This window comes from Aplysia californica, unplaced genomic scaffold (assembly GCF_000002075.1).
Source record: "Aplysia californica isolate F4 #8 unplaced genomic scaffold, AplCal3.0 scaffold00503, whole genome shotgun sequence".
Taxonomy (NCBI): Eukaryota; Metazoa; Mollusca; class Gastropoda; order Aplysiida; family Aplysiidae; genus Aplysia; species Aplysia californica.
This window is the reverse complement of record NW_004797773.1, coordinates 315,519-333,304: the sequence shown is the minus strand read 5'-3', so window position 1 is coordinate 333,304 and position 17,786 is coordinate 315,519. Positions and strand designations below refer to the sequence as shown.

Below are 17,786 nucleotides of genomic sequence, written 5' to 3'. Positions count from 1 at the left end.
ATATTAGGTGTGTCCCGCGCGCTCATATGACCTTATGCAGTTGCGAGCGCTGTAAAACACTTTACAAAAACAAAAAACAAAACAAACCTTGCAAGGGCCATTTATTTGAGTTCCTGCGATGTTCAAGGAATATCATAGGCTTCCTCTCAGTGGAAATCAATGTTTACTCTAAAGTCCAACCTTCTTAATGTTTTGTGTTCTGTTGGAAATGCCTTGTCAACTCCAAATTTTCTTTTAAGCACATTCTTGTAGTGTTTACTGCCATTGTATTGTTTTGTTTAATGGGGGGGGGGGGTTAAGAAAAAAAAATTATATGATCAACAAATAAGATACTGACAAAATTAAATAGATTCCATTGTTGTATTCATTCTCTTGTTCCGTCTTAATTTTGAAGTACATTTGTTTGTATTTACTTACATTCTCGTAGCCATTTGTCTGATCTTAGTAAAATCACTAACATGGCACCATTTGCACCCGAAAAGGGAGACAGGACCAAAAAAAAGTGTTTTTGGTGTTTTTTTTGGTTTGTTCCCAGATCCAGAGCTTCACCCCCAGAATGAGGACTACTGGGGCCATGTAAATCCTATCGGGCCCCGTGCCTGTTATGATGAGGGGAAGAGAGTTGCTGAGACCATGTGCTATGCATATGAGAAGCAGGTAAAGTGGTGCATGATGAAGTTTTTCTGATAAGTTGCACATGCTCTGTGCCTGCCTTTTAAATAACAAATATATTGTTGCAGATGGTGGGTATTTCAGTGTTTTCTGTTTTTTCTACTTTTGTGGGTGGTTGATGGATGCTCTGGTGTGGTAAGCTCCTTTTTTCCTGTCAAGCATCTGTCATCCTTATCCCTCCTTCTCTTTTGAGTTTGTTACTGTGTTGTAAAACTCTAATCTTCTGCATATATATGATGTAACTGTGTTGTAAATGCAGTAAAACTCTTCCTAAAAGGTTTTTTAAAACTTTCTACTTCATTTCCAGTATTATTGTTAACTTTATCTGCAGGGAAGTATGCTCATCGTCTCAGCAACCAGAATTTTGTATTTTCTTGGACGCTTTAAGATAATTTTTATTGGATTAAAAAGAATTCTTGTCTCTTCTTAATTAATTACTTTTTGTGTTTGTATGTGGATAGCTTATGGTTCCGGCTGATTTCCTTTTTGCATTGCTCACATTCTCTACATATTATGCATTGTTCTCACACTGGAACTTCCCAGGAAATGTAGAATTTGGGGTGAATTGAAAACTTAGTTAAAAGAATAAATGGTCCACTGATTCAAACAGGATGTGTATACCCCATGAGTAGTTGTTCAACACTAAAGGTGGTGTAAATGACTGTACGCATTCGAGAACGAGGAAGAAGAAGAAAACGAGAACAAGGAAAAACTGTGCACATGCCTTTTGGCTCGATACAAGAGTGGCCTCACGTATGGTTTGCATCTGATTGTGAAAAGGTTATTGCAGTGAAACTTATAAATTAAATTGAATGCTGGATCATTTTTCTTCACTCAAGGCAAGTTTGCCAGTTTCTCCAACTGTCCGTTTTTAGTAAGAACTCAACTTGTTTTTTCCCTCACATGTGTGAGAAGTAGCTGCTCAGTATTTTGGGTTTTTTGTTTTTTAGTTCACTGTGTTTGAATAATGAGAAGCACATTGGCAGAGTGGCATATATATGTTTAGTGCTAGGAAATAACAAGGCTGACACATAGAAACAACAGAGGAATAGCAAAGAAGTAGGGCCAACCAGACGTACTCTCCAACCACTCGCATATTCACTGTTGCATTGGTGTAGGCACGCCTGAAAAGCTTCTCAAGTGCATTCCATTTTTAGACCTTTATTTTTCACTTTTTCCTTTGATAGACAGAAACAGCCATTTGAGAGGAAAGAAGTAGGACATCCATGAGGCTCCTCCAACCAGTGGCACATTCCGTATTGAAAATCTTAATCTTTTCAGGATGTATCGTCGATAAATCAGTCCCATATCGGTATTTCCATATATTGCATCACATAAGATTCACTCTGAAATATTTAACAGATATATGTTGTTTTCAAACTTGTCTCGTCCTCTTGGTTTATAACATTTTTTTGTTTGTTTTTCAATCCCCAGGAGAATGTAGAGGTTCGCGTCGCTCGTATCTTCAATACCTTTGGCCCTCGCATGCACATGAATGATGGCAGAGTTGTCAGTAATTTCATTTTACAAGCATTGCAAAATGAATCTATCACTGTAAGTATAGAGAATGTTTTACTTCTGTTCGAAATTACAATGTACTTTGCCTAACTCAACATATGTGCGTGGTTGACAGGTAGGCCTACTCTTGTGTGTGTTGCTCTTTCTTACCAAAGAAAGATCTATCATCCTATTCTTTTTTTGCCTTCTTTTCTTTCTATGCTACTCTTTAGTAATACGTTTAATCTTTGGCACCTGTATTTGTATGTTCTATTTATATTGCTAGTGCCATAAAACGCTTAATAAAACTACCTACAACTAAACTATTAGTGATTATAAAGAGTATTGATGTTTTGCTTATGTTGATAATTACATTGCTGAACACCCATAGTGTACCTGTAAAGAATATTGTTGTCATAGCAAATGGCTTTTGGATGTTTTTTTCCCCCCTCCAGACTGATTAGAGAATGTATTTGGCTGCTTTTATCCTCAGGTGTATGGTGAGGGTGAGCAGACACGGTCATTCCAGTACGTTAGCGACCTGGTGGACGGCCTCATGTTGCTGATGAACTCCAACTTCTCGCAGCCCGTCAATCTGGGCAACCCTGAGGAGCACACCATCATGGAGTTTGCAGAGATCATTCTCTCCATGGTCGGTAGGTACACTTTTTTCTTCTCCTCCTCCTCCAATCTTCCTAATTTTTTTTAAACAGAATTACGCGTACCCTCTGAAAATTTCATACATCATCATACCAACTCCATCCGTTAGATGTCCTCACTAGAACGGTCATGTCCTCATTAGCACAGTGATGTCCTCATTAGCACAGTGATGTCCTCATTAGCACAGTGATGTTCTCATTAGTACTGTGTTGTCCTCATTAGCACAGTGATGTCCTCATTAGTACAGTGATGTCCTCAATAGCACAGTGATGTCCTCATTAGCACAGTGATGTCCTCCTTAGTACAGTGATGTCCTCATTAGTACAGTGATGTCCGCATTAGTACAGTGATGTCCTCATTAGTACAGTGATGTCCTCATTAGTACAGTGATGTCCTCATTAGCACAGTGATGTCCTCATTAGCACAGTGATGTCCTCATTAGTACAGTGATGTCCTCAATAGCACAGTGATGTCCTCATTAGCACAGTGATGTCCTCCTTAGTACAGTGATGTCCTCATTAGTACAGTGATGTCCGCATTAGTACAGTGATGTCCTCATTAGTACAGTGATGTCCTCATTAGTACAGTGATGTCCTCATTAGCACAGTGATGTCCTCATTAGCACAGTGATGTCCTCATTAACACAGTGATGTCCTCCTTAGTACAGTGATGTCCTCATTAGTTCTGTAATGGTGTTGTCCTCATTAGCACTACGTCCTGATTGGTATGGTGTTGTCCTCATTAACACTACGTCCTGATTGGTATGGAGACGTCCCCTATACTAACAATTTTTTGTGGGTGTTTGGCGGGTCCTCTGGTGTGGTTTGCTTCTTCTTTCCTATGAAACATATCGTCCTTATCTCCCCTTTTTTCTTTTTTTAATGTTTGTTGCTCTCTTGTAACTCCTCTAATCTTCTGGCGCTCATATGACCTTATCATGCAGTTGCGAGCGCTGTAGAACTCTTACAAAAACCTAATAACAATTTTTTAATGTTTTTTTTATAACAATTCAGGCGGAGGCAGCAAAATAGTCAAGAAGACGGCAATGGAGGATGATCCACAGAGAAGAAAGCCGGACATTAGCCGTGCAATGAAATACCTGGGGTGGAAGCCCATGGTGAGTGTGCAGCTGACAGGTTATTCAGCTGTTTGATTTATTTATAAATCTGGGATGTTTTTTTTCGGCTTTTTCTTGTTATATTTTTTTTTTTCGGCTTTTTCTTGTTATATGTTTTTTTTATTGGAAGAAAAGTTTTTATTCTTATTTTCAGCATTTGCTTTCTGTTAAATCCCCTATTAGTCTGGCCCCCCAGGAAATCGCGGACTTGCGGCCACATTTTTCGTCGAGTTCCGCAATAAACCCGCAATTTTTTGCAATTTTCAAAATTTCTTGCAATTTTAGGCAAAAATACATCAATGATTTAATTTTAACAGAATTTTTAATACTAAATGGTGCGAGTACAGAGCCGATAGGCCTACGTAAATCATGGTATCGGCCCAGCTCAAGCCTACTGAGCATATTCTAAAAGCTATAACTGGAAATTCAGGCCGGAATACATCATGTACAACACAAACTGAAACTGAGACATAGGCTAGGCAGAGAAGATGGCCTTCTCTGGGCTAGGCCTTTATCTAATGTGTGTAAGCGTGCACGTGTGATAAGAAAGTAGGTGTGTGCGTGTGTGAGGTGTACGTGAGTGTGTGTGCGTGTGTGTGTGCGCGCGTGAATGTTGTTCGTACATGATGCATGTGTCTAAATACACAGTAACCGGGCACCTAGTCTCAGTATCTACGTACACGGTAAACGGAATGAAAATAAACCAATATTTGTCCCATGCTGTCACTTGTTGAAATAAAAAAAGAAAGTTATACACGCGCTTGTTGGGCTCGCCATAGTTACCGGTCAGTGAACCTGTGCTTTCGCATCACATTGTGAGTACCGGTTCGGGTCACCAAAGTTCATTCAAAGTCTGTGCGCAAGGAAGTTTTAGAGCTCCGGAATGGGGGAATTATTGATTTTTTTTTTAAAGGTACCATCGGGGAAGGGCTGGAGTTGAAGGCAACACCGCATGACAAAAACTGAACTTGGAATTCTTAACTGCCTGGTTACCGTGTACGTGACACTGAGACTACATGCCAGGTTGCCGGTTACCGTGTACGTAGACACTGAGGCTAGGTGTTCGTGTACGGTGTACGTAAACACCCCGTTATGTAAAACGCCTTTAGCTGCGTTCACACAGGAGTGGGTGCTGTAGAAATGATCTAGAACTACATTAGTACATGTATTATTATTGTTTATAAATGGGAAAACATTTTTTGCAGAATTTTACGATTTGACTTAGTGTTAAAACAATACCATGCCGGTTTTAAAACAGAAAATATCTGAAATAGATCTAAATACAGATCACCGGTGTATCGAAGGTCTCAAGAAAAAAATAGAACAGGATCTGGTTTGATTGGAGCATAAGCTTATTCTGTATTTAGAGGTTGTTTCCTAAATCCTTTTGTTTTTTTATAGACTAAACCTCAAACACGTCTAGATTTTTGCATGAACCAAGTACCCGGTATTAACTAAATTTGGTCAAATTTTATACCTTCATTTAAAAGTTATTACCAAAACCGAGGGTTCCGTTATTTTGTGTCTCGTGTTATCATATTATATTTGGTCGATAACTTTATTGTTAACGTACTCGTGTGTTGTTACTAGTCAATGTTGTTAATACATTTGATGAATTTGTATTGTGGGTCATGATTTTTGAAAAGGCTGTGCTGCTTTTATGCTACCGGTACTCAAAATTGTCATGTTTTTTAAACTAAAAATGTTAAGCCCGTATTAATGGGGCTGGGATGGGAAGGTTGCAATTTTTTGCAATTTTTAGGCAGTTTACCTTGCAATTTTTTTGCAATTTTTCTATTTCAAAAATGCAATTTTCCGCGGGGCCAGATTAGTTGTGTTTTTTAACTGACTGTTAAGTCAGTTTCGTAAATCTTTAGGCTCTCTCTCTCAAACAAGTGGGTGATTGACGGGTGCTCTGGTGTGGTTTGCTCCTTCTTTCCTATAAAGCATCTATTGTCCTGATTTTGCCTCCTTTTTTTTTTGGTGTTTGTTACTCTTTTGTGACACTTCTAATCTTCGGCACTTATATGACCTTATTGTGTTGCAAATGCTGTAAAACTCGTACTAAAACTAAATCTCTCATATATGACCTTATTGTGTTGCAAATGCTGTAAAACTCGTACTAAAACTAAATCTCTCAAACACACACACAGACACACACAGACGCACTCACACACACACACACACACACACACACACACACACACACACACACACACACACACACACTCAAACAAATTGTCACAAAAAAAAGAAAATTGATTCTGTACTCGGTGAATGGTTGACATTGTTCTGGTATGGTCTTTCCTTTCACTTTCAGACATGATCTATATCTCCTCCTTTTCTTTGGATGTTATTCTCTAAGTCACACCTCCAATCTTCAGCACTTCTGACATACAGTAGTCTCCCCCTAAGCTCCCGGTGCTCAGGAGCAAGGAAATGCGGGATCTTGGGCGAACTGGGATCTTAACCGATGAACCCAGGGAAGAATCTATGGTGACCCATGTTAAGGCTCACAATCGGTTAAATGGTCTCCCTACACTCTTCAATGAACTGACGTGCCCGCTTGGTGGGTTTATGGCATATGGCGAGCAAAGAGTGGTTAACCTTGATGACCTATCACGGTGCATAGTGGCATGAGGCGTACCATTTTCACTTATTATCCTATCATGAGTCTCAAGATCTACGCTTATCCAGTTGCCCCTCCATTTTACCTGTCGAAAATTTATAGCTTTCCATCTCTGACCGAGTCCCCCAAACCGCCTTTGTCGTTACACACCATTACGTTGTGAGCACACCAATTAAAATTCAGTCTGTGTAGAAAATTCGGGAGTAGAGACAACTGCTGCAATGGTTAGGGAAGAGTTCATGGTTCGATGTGATCCCGCCTGGAGCGAACATGTAGGCCCTACCCACCCAGCGAGTGATGCAAGTTTAGGTGGCGAGCTCAGGTGTGAGTGCGATGTGTGGGGAAATACAAACACGTCGGTTAGTTCACAACCCGGTGTGATCCCGTCTGGGGCAAACATTGTATCGCTTCATCGAGTTTTACAACGTGTATGTGATCACACTCACGATAGTGGCTGATCTTTGACGCGACGGACAGTTTATTGATCTCAACTTTTCACTCTTGGTTGATCGGCTGTGCCCGCCTGGGTTTTTGTTTCGCAAATTATGATCTGAAATGCGGGATCTTAGCCGAATGTAGACCATCAGAGCGGGATCTTAGGGGTGACTTTTGTATAGTAAGAATTATGTTTTCCTAAAACAATGGGATCTTAAGCGAACCGGGATCGTAAGCGGTGGGATCTTAGGCGGAGACTACTGTATATGTGTTGCAAGTGCCGTAAAACTCTAATTTACACTAACATTTCCATACTCAGGGAACTGGACTTGTATTTTCTGCTTGCAATGGGGAAGAGACTTATCATTATACCACTTTGGTTTTTAATTTGAAAAAAAAATTTGGGGGTATCATTTTGGTTTACATCATAGATTTTTATGGAAATGATGTATGACTAACTAATCTTTTGCTTCCTCCGGGCCCCCCCTCCACCTTCGTCCGTACTTCTCTTTTCCCCAGGTTCCCCTGAAGTTGGGGCTGAACAAAACCATCGCGTACTTTCACAACGAGCTACGTCGCTCCAGGCACAGTGAACGAAACTTTCACATGCCGCAGGTGTTCCAAGTCTGATCCTACACTCACGGGCATCTTTCATAACATTTGTCGCGTGTTGATGCTGCTGTCAGACTCTGTGTGCCTGGGGGAGGGCTGAGTGGAAACTTTCAATATTCAAGTGCCATGCTCATGGGGATGACGACAGAGACGATGACGATTTAAAAAAAAAAAAAAGTGTAAACCTTAAAGAGTGTGAAAGGAGAAAGTTCCAGGTGTGGAGGAGTGTGGATGGCTGTGCTGTGAGATGTTAGGGTGGTGACTAGAGAACAAATATATGTTTAAACAGGCCATGGCTTCTCTCTTTCTGTGTCAGAAGGGGTTTCTGCAGCTGTGAAAGATGGGCACGTTGTTCTTTCAATGTAAATGTAAATGTGAGTGGTGGGAAGTGGTGTCGGTGTGAAAGATCAGTGACCGGATCAAAAAACAAAATAAGCATGTTAGATTGTATCAGAATGAGAGAAAAGGAGTGCAAAGGCAAGAAGTGAAAATAGGCACAGATGAAAGCTAAGAACTATACAAGAAGTTAGATAAAGATTTAAAAAACCTAACTAATAAATAATGTAGACTGAGTGGGTTTAAGCACTAGAATAAGGTGCTTTTTAAGACAGGTAATGCCACATAGATGTCAATGATGTCTTGTGAATTTCTGCCGAAAGCGTGAAGATGACGCGTATGCCACCAGGCGCTGTGTTTTAGTTAAGAATGACAGTTTGGATCAAAATATCCTGAACAGTTATTTTATATACTTGATTTTATGTACAATGACAGTTGAGAGCTTTCCTTGACATGGACTTTAAACATTTTTTAGGTGGTAACATTGTCTCAGTAATGAATGTCAGTGTAGTTTTCATGGAGAAGTAGGTCAACTTTGTCTCAAAACTTTTATCTTTCATTAGTCGCCATCATTATTTCATCTGCCAGGGAGTGTCTGAGAGTACATGAATTGTGCATGTGTGTGTTTTTATGGTGGCAAAGTCACATGTCTTGCAGCACAACTATCTGCCTTATTTCTTAAAGGTTGATAGAAAGCTCTGCTTATTTTTCTTTCTCCTTATTATTCTTTTAAGGGTTGTTTTCACGAACAGACACGCTCAAATGTTTACAACAATTAGGGCAAGAAGGATGAACATCCGCACAATACTGAGCATGAAGATTTGCAGGACCTTTGTATTCAAGATGCCATTTGTCATTTGGCTCCATCGCTGTTGTTGTTTGTGGTAGCTCCACATAAAGCCAACAGAGTTTGCCGCCATCTTTCTCTGTCTCTGTTGAGTTCAGCCAACCCCCTTGTGGCCTGGATGTAACAGAGAGAAATGTACTAACACTAGATACATTTTTGACAAGGAGGAAAAAAATACAAAGTGTCAAGAAAGACTGAAATAGGAAGGAGTGTGGTCTACTGTTCACATTTAAGGAACAAGTTTTGAGCAAGACTGTAAACAAAGAGAACAGCTTAGTTGTCTTGCAGCAATAGAGAACAATGACAATAAGAGATAATGTAAAAAACCGTTTGTTGTAATGTTATGTAAAGTGAATACATTTATTGCTTGATTTGCTTGAAGTATGGATACATATATTTATGAACTGTGCTTAGCTGGTGATGGGTGTGTGACTTGGTCAACGTGTGTCTTGGGTCTGAAATGTGAGGTCTGGAATTTAGACACCAAAAAGGGGGAATTCTTCTGTTTTTTAGTATTATGTAAGAAATATCTCACTGTTTTCGTTGTAAGGAAAGATGCCGAATGAGTGAGATACAGATGGTTGTGGGTAGTGGTTAGGTGCTTCGCAGTTGCATGCACAAAACTTGAGGTTGATTCCCATGTGAGGAAAATTTTTATCGAGTATTTTGGGCTTTCCACTGGGACATTGTTATGCCACTCAGCCTGGGTTTGCCCTAGCACTAACAGGTAGGCTTTAAAGTCTCTAACTAAATGATGTAGGTTGTGTTGGTGGGGGGCATGATACACCTACATTAAGATTATGAAACAAACACCATAAGCTGATATTTATATTATACTGACAACCTACAAAGTAAAACCACCTACTTTTTTTTGGTTTTAAATTTACGAGTTAGCCAACTAGTGACAGAGTATTAACGTTGGAGACTGTCTCATCACTGTATAAGCTGAAAAAATGTCCAATAACCGCACAAGTATGACAACTGATTGTTTTAATGGAAAAAGTCTCGAAGTCCATGTCGGTCATACTATTGTTTTATTGTTATATATATACTGACTTCTTTTAAAGTATTTAAAGTGAAATGAACCTTCTATAGTTGAATAGTGATAATATAGTTTCTACTGTCAATGTCTGACGATGACCAATGCATCTGCAGAGAATATTTCTCTAGAGAAATAGAAGAAATAAGGGTCAAGAGGACTCGTGACTTCTGTTATGGCGAATAAGACCAATTTTGGCAGTTTAGAGTTTGCCAAATTTTGAGCTTTTAAGACGTTTGTTTCCACTTGTGGATGTGTGCAGCCTGCGGTCTTCCCTCTTGGCTTCAGCGTTTTCTTATTTGTGAATACTCATACTACTTGGTGCCCACTCTGTGACTGCCACTCTCCAAGTGGATTTGTCAAGAGCAAGGCTCTCCCAAGTCAAAGGGTTAATGTTTGAAGTTTTTCAGAGACATTTCCAGGGTGTCTTTGGTGTGCCAACTGTATGCTTCCTTAAGGATAGCTGAGAATAGAGTGGATTAGTTTTTAAGAATAAAAAGGCAAATAAAGAATAAAATGTGACAGGGTTTATTCATAAACAGAAAACAGTAGTGGTTGTCGGCAAACTTCAAATTTATGATTTCCAAGAAGTTAGAAAATGTGACAGCATTAGATTTTCTATCGAGCCATTCTTATGTTTTTCATTTTATAAAGAGGAAGTGAATCACAATATTAGACTTGTGGAATTGAGTCTGAAATCTCCCCACCCCCACCATCTTTTTATATGCTTGAAAAAATCTACATTCACAAAATCAAGGAGATAGTTTTTAGAACTGAGTGGTTAGCTGTGTATTTTCTCACACATTGCATGTCTTTTCGAGTCCGTGAAAATTCCCCCCAACAACCGATGGAATTCCTCTGTTTTGGTGCCTGGACCTTAGTTTTTTTAAACATGTGTATATTTGTTGTTGTTGTTGTTGTTGTTGGGCAACCTGTGCTAGTATGTGTCAAAATGTCATTGGTGTTGCAAGCAGTTCATGCAAGCCTGACCCTTAACACTTACAGTACCAAAGGCTCCTATAGTGAAAAACCCTCTAGTAGCGCACCAGTTTAGAACGCTGAAGCCATGGTAGAATATTTTATAAATTCTCAACCATTCAGCTGTCACATAGAGTGACTTCCTTTGGTATTCGATTTAGTGCAATGGGGGTTTGTTGTTTAAATATGTTTAGTGTGCCTGGTTGAGTTGGAGACTTAAGTTGCCGGCGGAAATAAGCGCATACTACAGCCTGGGGTACTAAAAGTGTTAAATTTAACTTTACAAAGTCCTTCCCAAGTTGACAGCAAAGACAGTGTATACACTATTCATATTTTTGTGCACAATCACATGCTGACTGTTGCTTTCAGAGTTGTTAAAGTAAAGTGGCATGAATTTTGCTTTTAAAATTCTTAACGATTGAACAAATTGTTATTATGTATTTTTATGCTCATTTAATCAAAGTTTTACTGTGGTCGAAATATTTCAAACTTGTATAGGGAGATTCCGCATGCTCCCAATCACTGAAACGGGCAAAATTAATTTGTTTTATATGGAAAAGAACTGCTTGCAACACAAGGGAATATGTATAATATGCAAGTTTGTTGGCTTGTTTCTTTGGTTCAAGGATGAATGGAGCGAGGAGTGTGGAGTGCCTGATACCGATGGTGAATGTGAAAGTGTTGTGAGCTCAGCAGAGTGGAGAGATGTTCTTTGTTGTTGTGTTATTTACCTGTCCTGTATATCATGTATTATTATTGTCTTGTATGAGGAACATGGACAAATCCTGTGTAATGTGTCAAGTGTGCCATTTTATTACTGCTGTGTCAGTGGCAGTGGCAATGAGATGTGAGGCTGAAAGTTGGAATCAGGGGCTGTTCCTTTGTTAAGTAAAGTGGCTGATATTTTTTTTTACATTTTGGGTTATTCTTCCTCATTGCACTCCTTTTGGTATCTTTAATGAGGGTTTTTTCTGTTATGATTTTTGCCTCTTTTTTTATCGTTCTAATTGTTTTTCATAAAAATTGTTTGGCAGTTAGTATAATATTAATGTTATCCCTTTATGAGTCTCATCGGATGTCCTGCTGTTTCTTTGACCTTAGATGAGCATCATTTGCTGATATCTTTTGTTTATATAAAGCACAAACCTGATACTGTCCTTGCTCTTTTATGTCAATTGGGATCCCTGTGCATTTAAAATTGTGGTCTATAGATACCCGATAGGGTTTTGGTATAGATTGTGTGCTCTTTGAAATTTACTCGTTAAAGAAGATCTGACTTGAAATGGTGATGCTATTCTTCATTTCTCTGCATCTGTGGCGGATGAGTGAAAAGAGCAGATATATATATGTTGAATGATTGTACCATACGTAATTAATTGGTGTTGGTGACCACTTTGTTCTTCGTAACATACTTTGACTTATGGAAGAATCTCTCTTACGTTCAATTAGCTTTGTTTTTGTCTGAACAAAATCTTGATCTGTGACTTCTCTTTTATGGATTGATGACTGTGGTAGTTCTCACTCCAGTTTTTCCAATACTCCAGTCAAGGACAGCTTTATTCTGTTCTGCGAGTCAATTGTTGAAGAATGTTATCCGTGGAAAATAGCTGTTCTTTTACTGCATTTTGATGTTCAGAAATTGGGGGGGGGGAGATAATGAATCTTTTAAGTACTGTGTCATTTCTCAGTGGGAAGCCATCTCAATGGCAACGAATGGAGTGAGTTTGTAGAGAGAAACTGATTCATTCATAGGAAGTCCACTCTCTCTTGGGAATAGTAAATCTTCTGGATTCTCACAGTTGAGAGTTTCTTGTGGGAGAAAGAATTGTTGATATTGAAATGTTGATGTGCAGGAGGATAACCTTACGGCCTGATGTGTTTTCAATGAGTTAGAAATTAACATGTAAGTAGTTATTTTGCGTCACTAGAAAAGTCCAGTTTCAGTTGCATGTTTGTTTGAATGAAAACGTGTCTTTTGAGGCATTAGAACAAATGATTTCATTTTGCTTTAGTGTAGTGTGCAAGTTGTCAGATCAATTTCTTTTTCTTTTTTGACTGGAAATGTTATATCTCATTACGATTGTCACTGACACAGATAATGTCTTTGAATATCATGTATCACATTGTAATATTGTAATGAATTGTAATGTAAATGAATGAATTTTTTTTTTTTGTGGATGAAATTGAATAAGCCTGTAAGACGATGATTGTCGCATTAAACATTCCCCCCTATGAATGTACAAAGTTTGTGAGAATTTCTCTATTTGTTTTCTTACTTGAATCTTGTTGATGCTGTCACTGGAAGTAAGCCGAATAGATACGGTAGTTACAATTCTCTCTGTCTTGGGAGCAACTCCTTCTCATCATTACCTGCCTGAAGCCTGTTTCTCTTGTATTTGATCCAGTTGTTTTAAGTGTGGAAAAAACATGTCAAAGAGAGGCATACATTTTCTCCAAGCTCAAATATTAGTGTCTCTAATGCATTGACAATCCTTACAAGATTTCAAGACGCAATACATCATGGAGTTTGAGGAGAAAAAGCTTTGTATTTGTCGTGTTCCATAACAATTCACTGTACTGTATGGTTTGCGCTGTCGTTCTTGCTGTTGGGCTTGTTAAGTACTCTCCTCTTCTTTACATGTACATGTGTACAGTAATAGTTATACGAGGTGTATCTCATAAAGAAGTTTCCCTGCGTTACATTGCTCACAAATATACTTATCAAAACTGAAGTATTAAAAACAAATCTTTATGATATTACCTATTCAACTCATGCTCCATAAAGGTATACATATTTTCCCAAGCGATGCACACAGCTTTTGAAAAAATGAACCAGTCTTTAAGGCCCTTACTCCTTTCTTAGACCCAGCTTTAGTCTCATGTGCATCCTTAAATCTCAGAACATGAAGCATTTCTTTCCGTTAAAAAGAAAATATAAAAAAGTCATTAGGGGTTGAGTCTGGCAAATAGGGTGCAAATCCCACAAATAGCTGTTGAGAATTCAGAGACCCTTTTATTGGACAGCTAGGGCCTACATTGTCATCGTGAGAGATCAAGACAGATTCCAGCTTACCGTCTCATTTTTTCAAACGAATGGCTGGACTCAATTTGTCTTATTACTGATCTGAAGTATTCACTTTTTACAGTGGTGCCAATGGGAACTTGCCAACACAAAATTATAGTTCAAATGAAAATAGGATGATACAACAACTTTTGGTCAGAGATTACAAATGTGCGTATTTCTATAACGTCATAAAATTCCTGCCTTTTTGTTAAAATGGTTCTGAAGTTACAGAGAAGGGAAACTGCATTATGAGACACACCTGGTACATTCAAGAATTGGCTGTGGTTTCTCCTACTTATGTTTTCGATTTAGATACATTTTTAAGACAGAAAAATGTGAATTGGACTGGGCAGATGTAATGTATGGAGGAAGGGTCAGGGCTGAGTATCAGGTTTCTTTTTTTTAAAAGATATGCTCAGTATTTTGGAATTAACTGCACAGAGCTGATATACATGAAAAAGTTAAAAGTAAAGAACTTGACTCGTTCACTGGTGACTTACTTAACTAAACACTGAAAATCCTCCCAGTGGGAATTCCCAGCACATAAAGCACAGCCTATGCCTGACACACTGAAACTATTTGTGTATGTACCTGGAGAAAGCTCCCAGTTGTCAGATGTTTTGAATATTGAAATAAGGGCTTAAATGCCACTTTTTGTAACTCAAGGTGTAAAAACAAAGTTTGGAGAAAACCCCCTTTTTAAAAAACTTATTAACCTTTGGTGAAGACCGACATGTTGCAAAAATAACTAATGAAACAATATTTAGACTTACAATATTATAAAATCCTTTCAAGATGTTTTTATTAAATGGTTAAACATGTGTTTTCTTATGGAACTAAATTTTTGACATGGTATGACTTTCTTAGCCTTTCCACCCTCTTGCTCATAAATAGCTTTGCCGACAACTGGGACCTTTCTCCAGGCACACACATTTTGTTGTTGTCATTCCATAAGTGTGTTAGCCTTTTTTTTTTTTTAAGTTCCATGCAGATTGCCTTGATCAGAAATCAGAACCATGACTATAGCCTATAGTACTGGTGATTTTTTCAATTAAAAACCAGAAAAGAAGTAATGAAACAAAACAAAAATATGTTGTAAGATGCCCCGTGAAGTGTTTCTTCAGTTAATGACCTTATCTGGAAATCCCAAGAAATTGATTAGGGTTGTATGGAAAGACACTGATGATTTTCAATTGGGAGTTAAATTTTATATTTTGGGGCTCAAAGATGGCAATCAAAGAGGGTTAGATCTATATATATGATTACGAAATACTAACACATCCCATTACTGACGTCTGGGGTGTAGTTGTTAGGTGGTTCACCATTGGATGCAGAAGACCTTGAGTTCAAATGCCTTGTCGGGAAAATTTGTGTCATTCCTCTCTCTCAACCAAAGTTGGTTGTGACAGGCAGGGTCGAAGCCCACCATTTGAACGATCTAAATTGTGTGTAAAGGGATGCAGAATCATCTGCTTTTAAAAAACATGCACATCGTGAAATTGGCGGGATGCAACATTTTTTGTCATGTACGAATTTCGCTATGTACATGTTTTAAAAGAATACATATAGATCTATATATATATATATATATACATATACGGAAAATTTCAGAATCTGAAAATCTGTTGGCTATGAGCCTATATTGCTGTGCGTGCTAGACTGCATTTTGTATATTATCCCATTGTACCGTACAATGATGGGATGGCCAGGATATAAGCTTAAATACTTTCTTGCAAGGCTTCTTGATATGAAAGCCCTACAGAATAATAGATATACTGAAAAGGTGACCCTTACCAATAGTTTGAGTTTAAGGTAGTGGGTCCCAAATATTGGGGCTCATATAGTTCTCATGCCTTGTCTGTCATGATGAAATAATTTTATAAGGGGGGTGGGGGGGATGGAGAGATGTCCTCAGCTTTTGGCTGAGCAATTTATGTTGATGAGAGACAGGCAATATTATTTTTTATGTATTATATGCATACCCTTGTCTCTTGTTTTCCCTGTAGTTTTGCCATATCTAGCAATATTGCATAAACTGGTCATTCTGTACACTGTTGATTTCCAGCACATGGTTTGGTTTTTGGATGCTTTGGGTTTGTTGTTGTTGGTTTGTTTTTTTCCAATATGTTATTTTTTCTTGTACTTGTAGCCATTTTTTAAATGAATACTGTATACTGTAAAGTACATATTTTATACACTGCCTCTTATTGCTCTGCCTTCTCCTCCTACCATGCTTTTTGTTCCCCTCCCCCCTTTTTTTTTCGGTCAGTTCCTCAGCTCCTGTCCTTCCCATGGATTTGTGGAGAGAAGATGGTGCATGATCATCTTCTCTCCATTCTCTGAGATATGACTCCCCCCCCACCCCCTCCCTCAACTATAACACAGTTCACTTTCAGTACAGTATACTCACTTGCTATCACATGGAAACTCTTGAACTTTGTAATGGTCTCTGTCCCAGTTTCCCCTATATTCCTTGGCTTTCTACCAGGGATGCCGCTTTTCCGTTTTTTTTCCTGTTACTGTTATCTTCGCTAGAAGAACAGTTATTATTCTAAGCATTTATTTTCTGTTTAATCTCATGTTTGTTCACTCTCTTTTTGTTTGCAACTACAACTTTGTAAATTTTCAGGTATTTTCACAAAATCCGAGTGACATCCCTGGGCCACTTTTAAGGTATAATTGGCTTTGAAAATGTATTTAAAATAACTTCTGTTGTAGGTCATGTATTATTCTTTTTACTTCTTTTGTCTCTCTCGGAATGACAAGTCCAAGTTTTCGTTTTAACAACAACAAAGAACAATTTTTAAACATTTCTGAAGGACCTAAGAAATCCCAAATGCTCTTTGAATTGTAATAAAGAAATACTTCCCCAAAACACTATGGTACGTTGTATTCTTTTTAAAAATAATTGGTATGATGCAATATGACATTTGTTTTACTCATGAATTCCAAACAAATATCTCACAGTCTGTTGAAATGAGATTTGAATTAAGGTTTTTACCTAAGTTAGGAAATGATGCGGTTGCGGAGAGGTTAGTGCACTTGTCTCTGAAGCGGAAAGTCCGGGTTCGAGCCTCCGTTCGGACACATGTTTTTTTTGCCCCCTCCTGCCTACCCAGCAGTCATGGGTACCTGACTTCGAGTTAGGGAAGTAAAGGCAGCGTGAAAAGGAACTGGTCACCCTACCACAATAAGCTAAAGGCCCAAGAAGTTGTCTCACTAGCAAGGCAATCCCCAATGTCCGGATTGGATGCGGGAACAACTTTACCTTCTAGGGTTGAAATTTTACTAGAAATTATTTCTATTTCCAAGTACCTATTTGAAACTGGATTTTTGTTCACTAAGTGATATTATAACCCATTTGAAGCTGGGTTTTTTTCCCCCAAGTGATAATATAACAATAGCTTGACTTTTATTGATGATGACCAATGCCTCTACATAGAAGAATATATTAAAAGCAAAATAGAAGAAATAAGGGTAAAGAGGACTTGTGACTTCTTCTATTGCCAATGAGACCAATTCTGGCAGATGAATGTTAGTCCCATTTTGAGTATTTCTTCAAGTGCCAGATCTGAAGAAACAGACACCCCCAATCAAGGCTGGCCATGGAAAATAAATACCTTTTATAATATTGCAATGTCCTACCCATAACTTCGAAGCATGTAACTCTGATATTAAGACTTCCTTTCCAATACCTTTTTGGACTAGCTTGCCCCTCCCCAATTATCTTTTACGCCTTCCTTTTCCATATAATGATGAATGAAAGGGAGAAAAAAGTGCTCCAGTACCCACAGAATATGTCATTGAAGAAATATTGTGAAGATGCAATTTTAGGATCAGAAACACCAAGATCAGAGAAATGATGGGAACAACACTTATCGTCCCTGCATTCAGAGGCAA

General features: G+C 38.4%; 1 protein-coding gene across 1 annotated transcript in view; it reads left to right on the top strand.

The window, feature by feature from the left end:
- Positions 1–16,761, top strand: part of LOC101856599 (UDP-glucuronic acid decarboxylase 1) — a gene marked incomplete in the record, with an annotated part of 66,516 nt that extends 49,755 nt beyond the window's left edge. Inside the window, 5 exon segments of the mRNA XM_005105963.3 lie at positions 536–657; positions 2,107–2,226; positions 2,663–2,825; positions 3,843–3,946; positions 7,530–16,761. Of these exon segments, the coding sequence (XP_005106020.2) occupies positions 536–657; positions 2,107–2,226; positions 2,663–2,825; positions 3,843–3,946; positions 7,530–7,640 (620 nt within the window).
- Between the last annotated feature and the right edge of the window lie 1,025 nt (positions 16,762–17,786).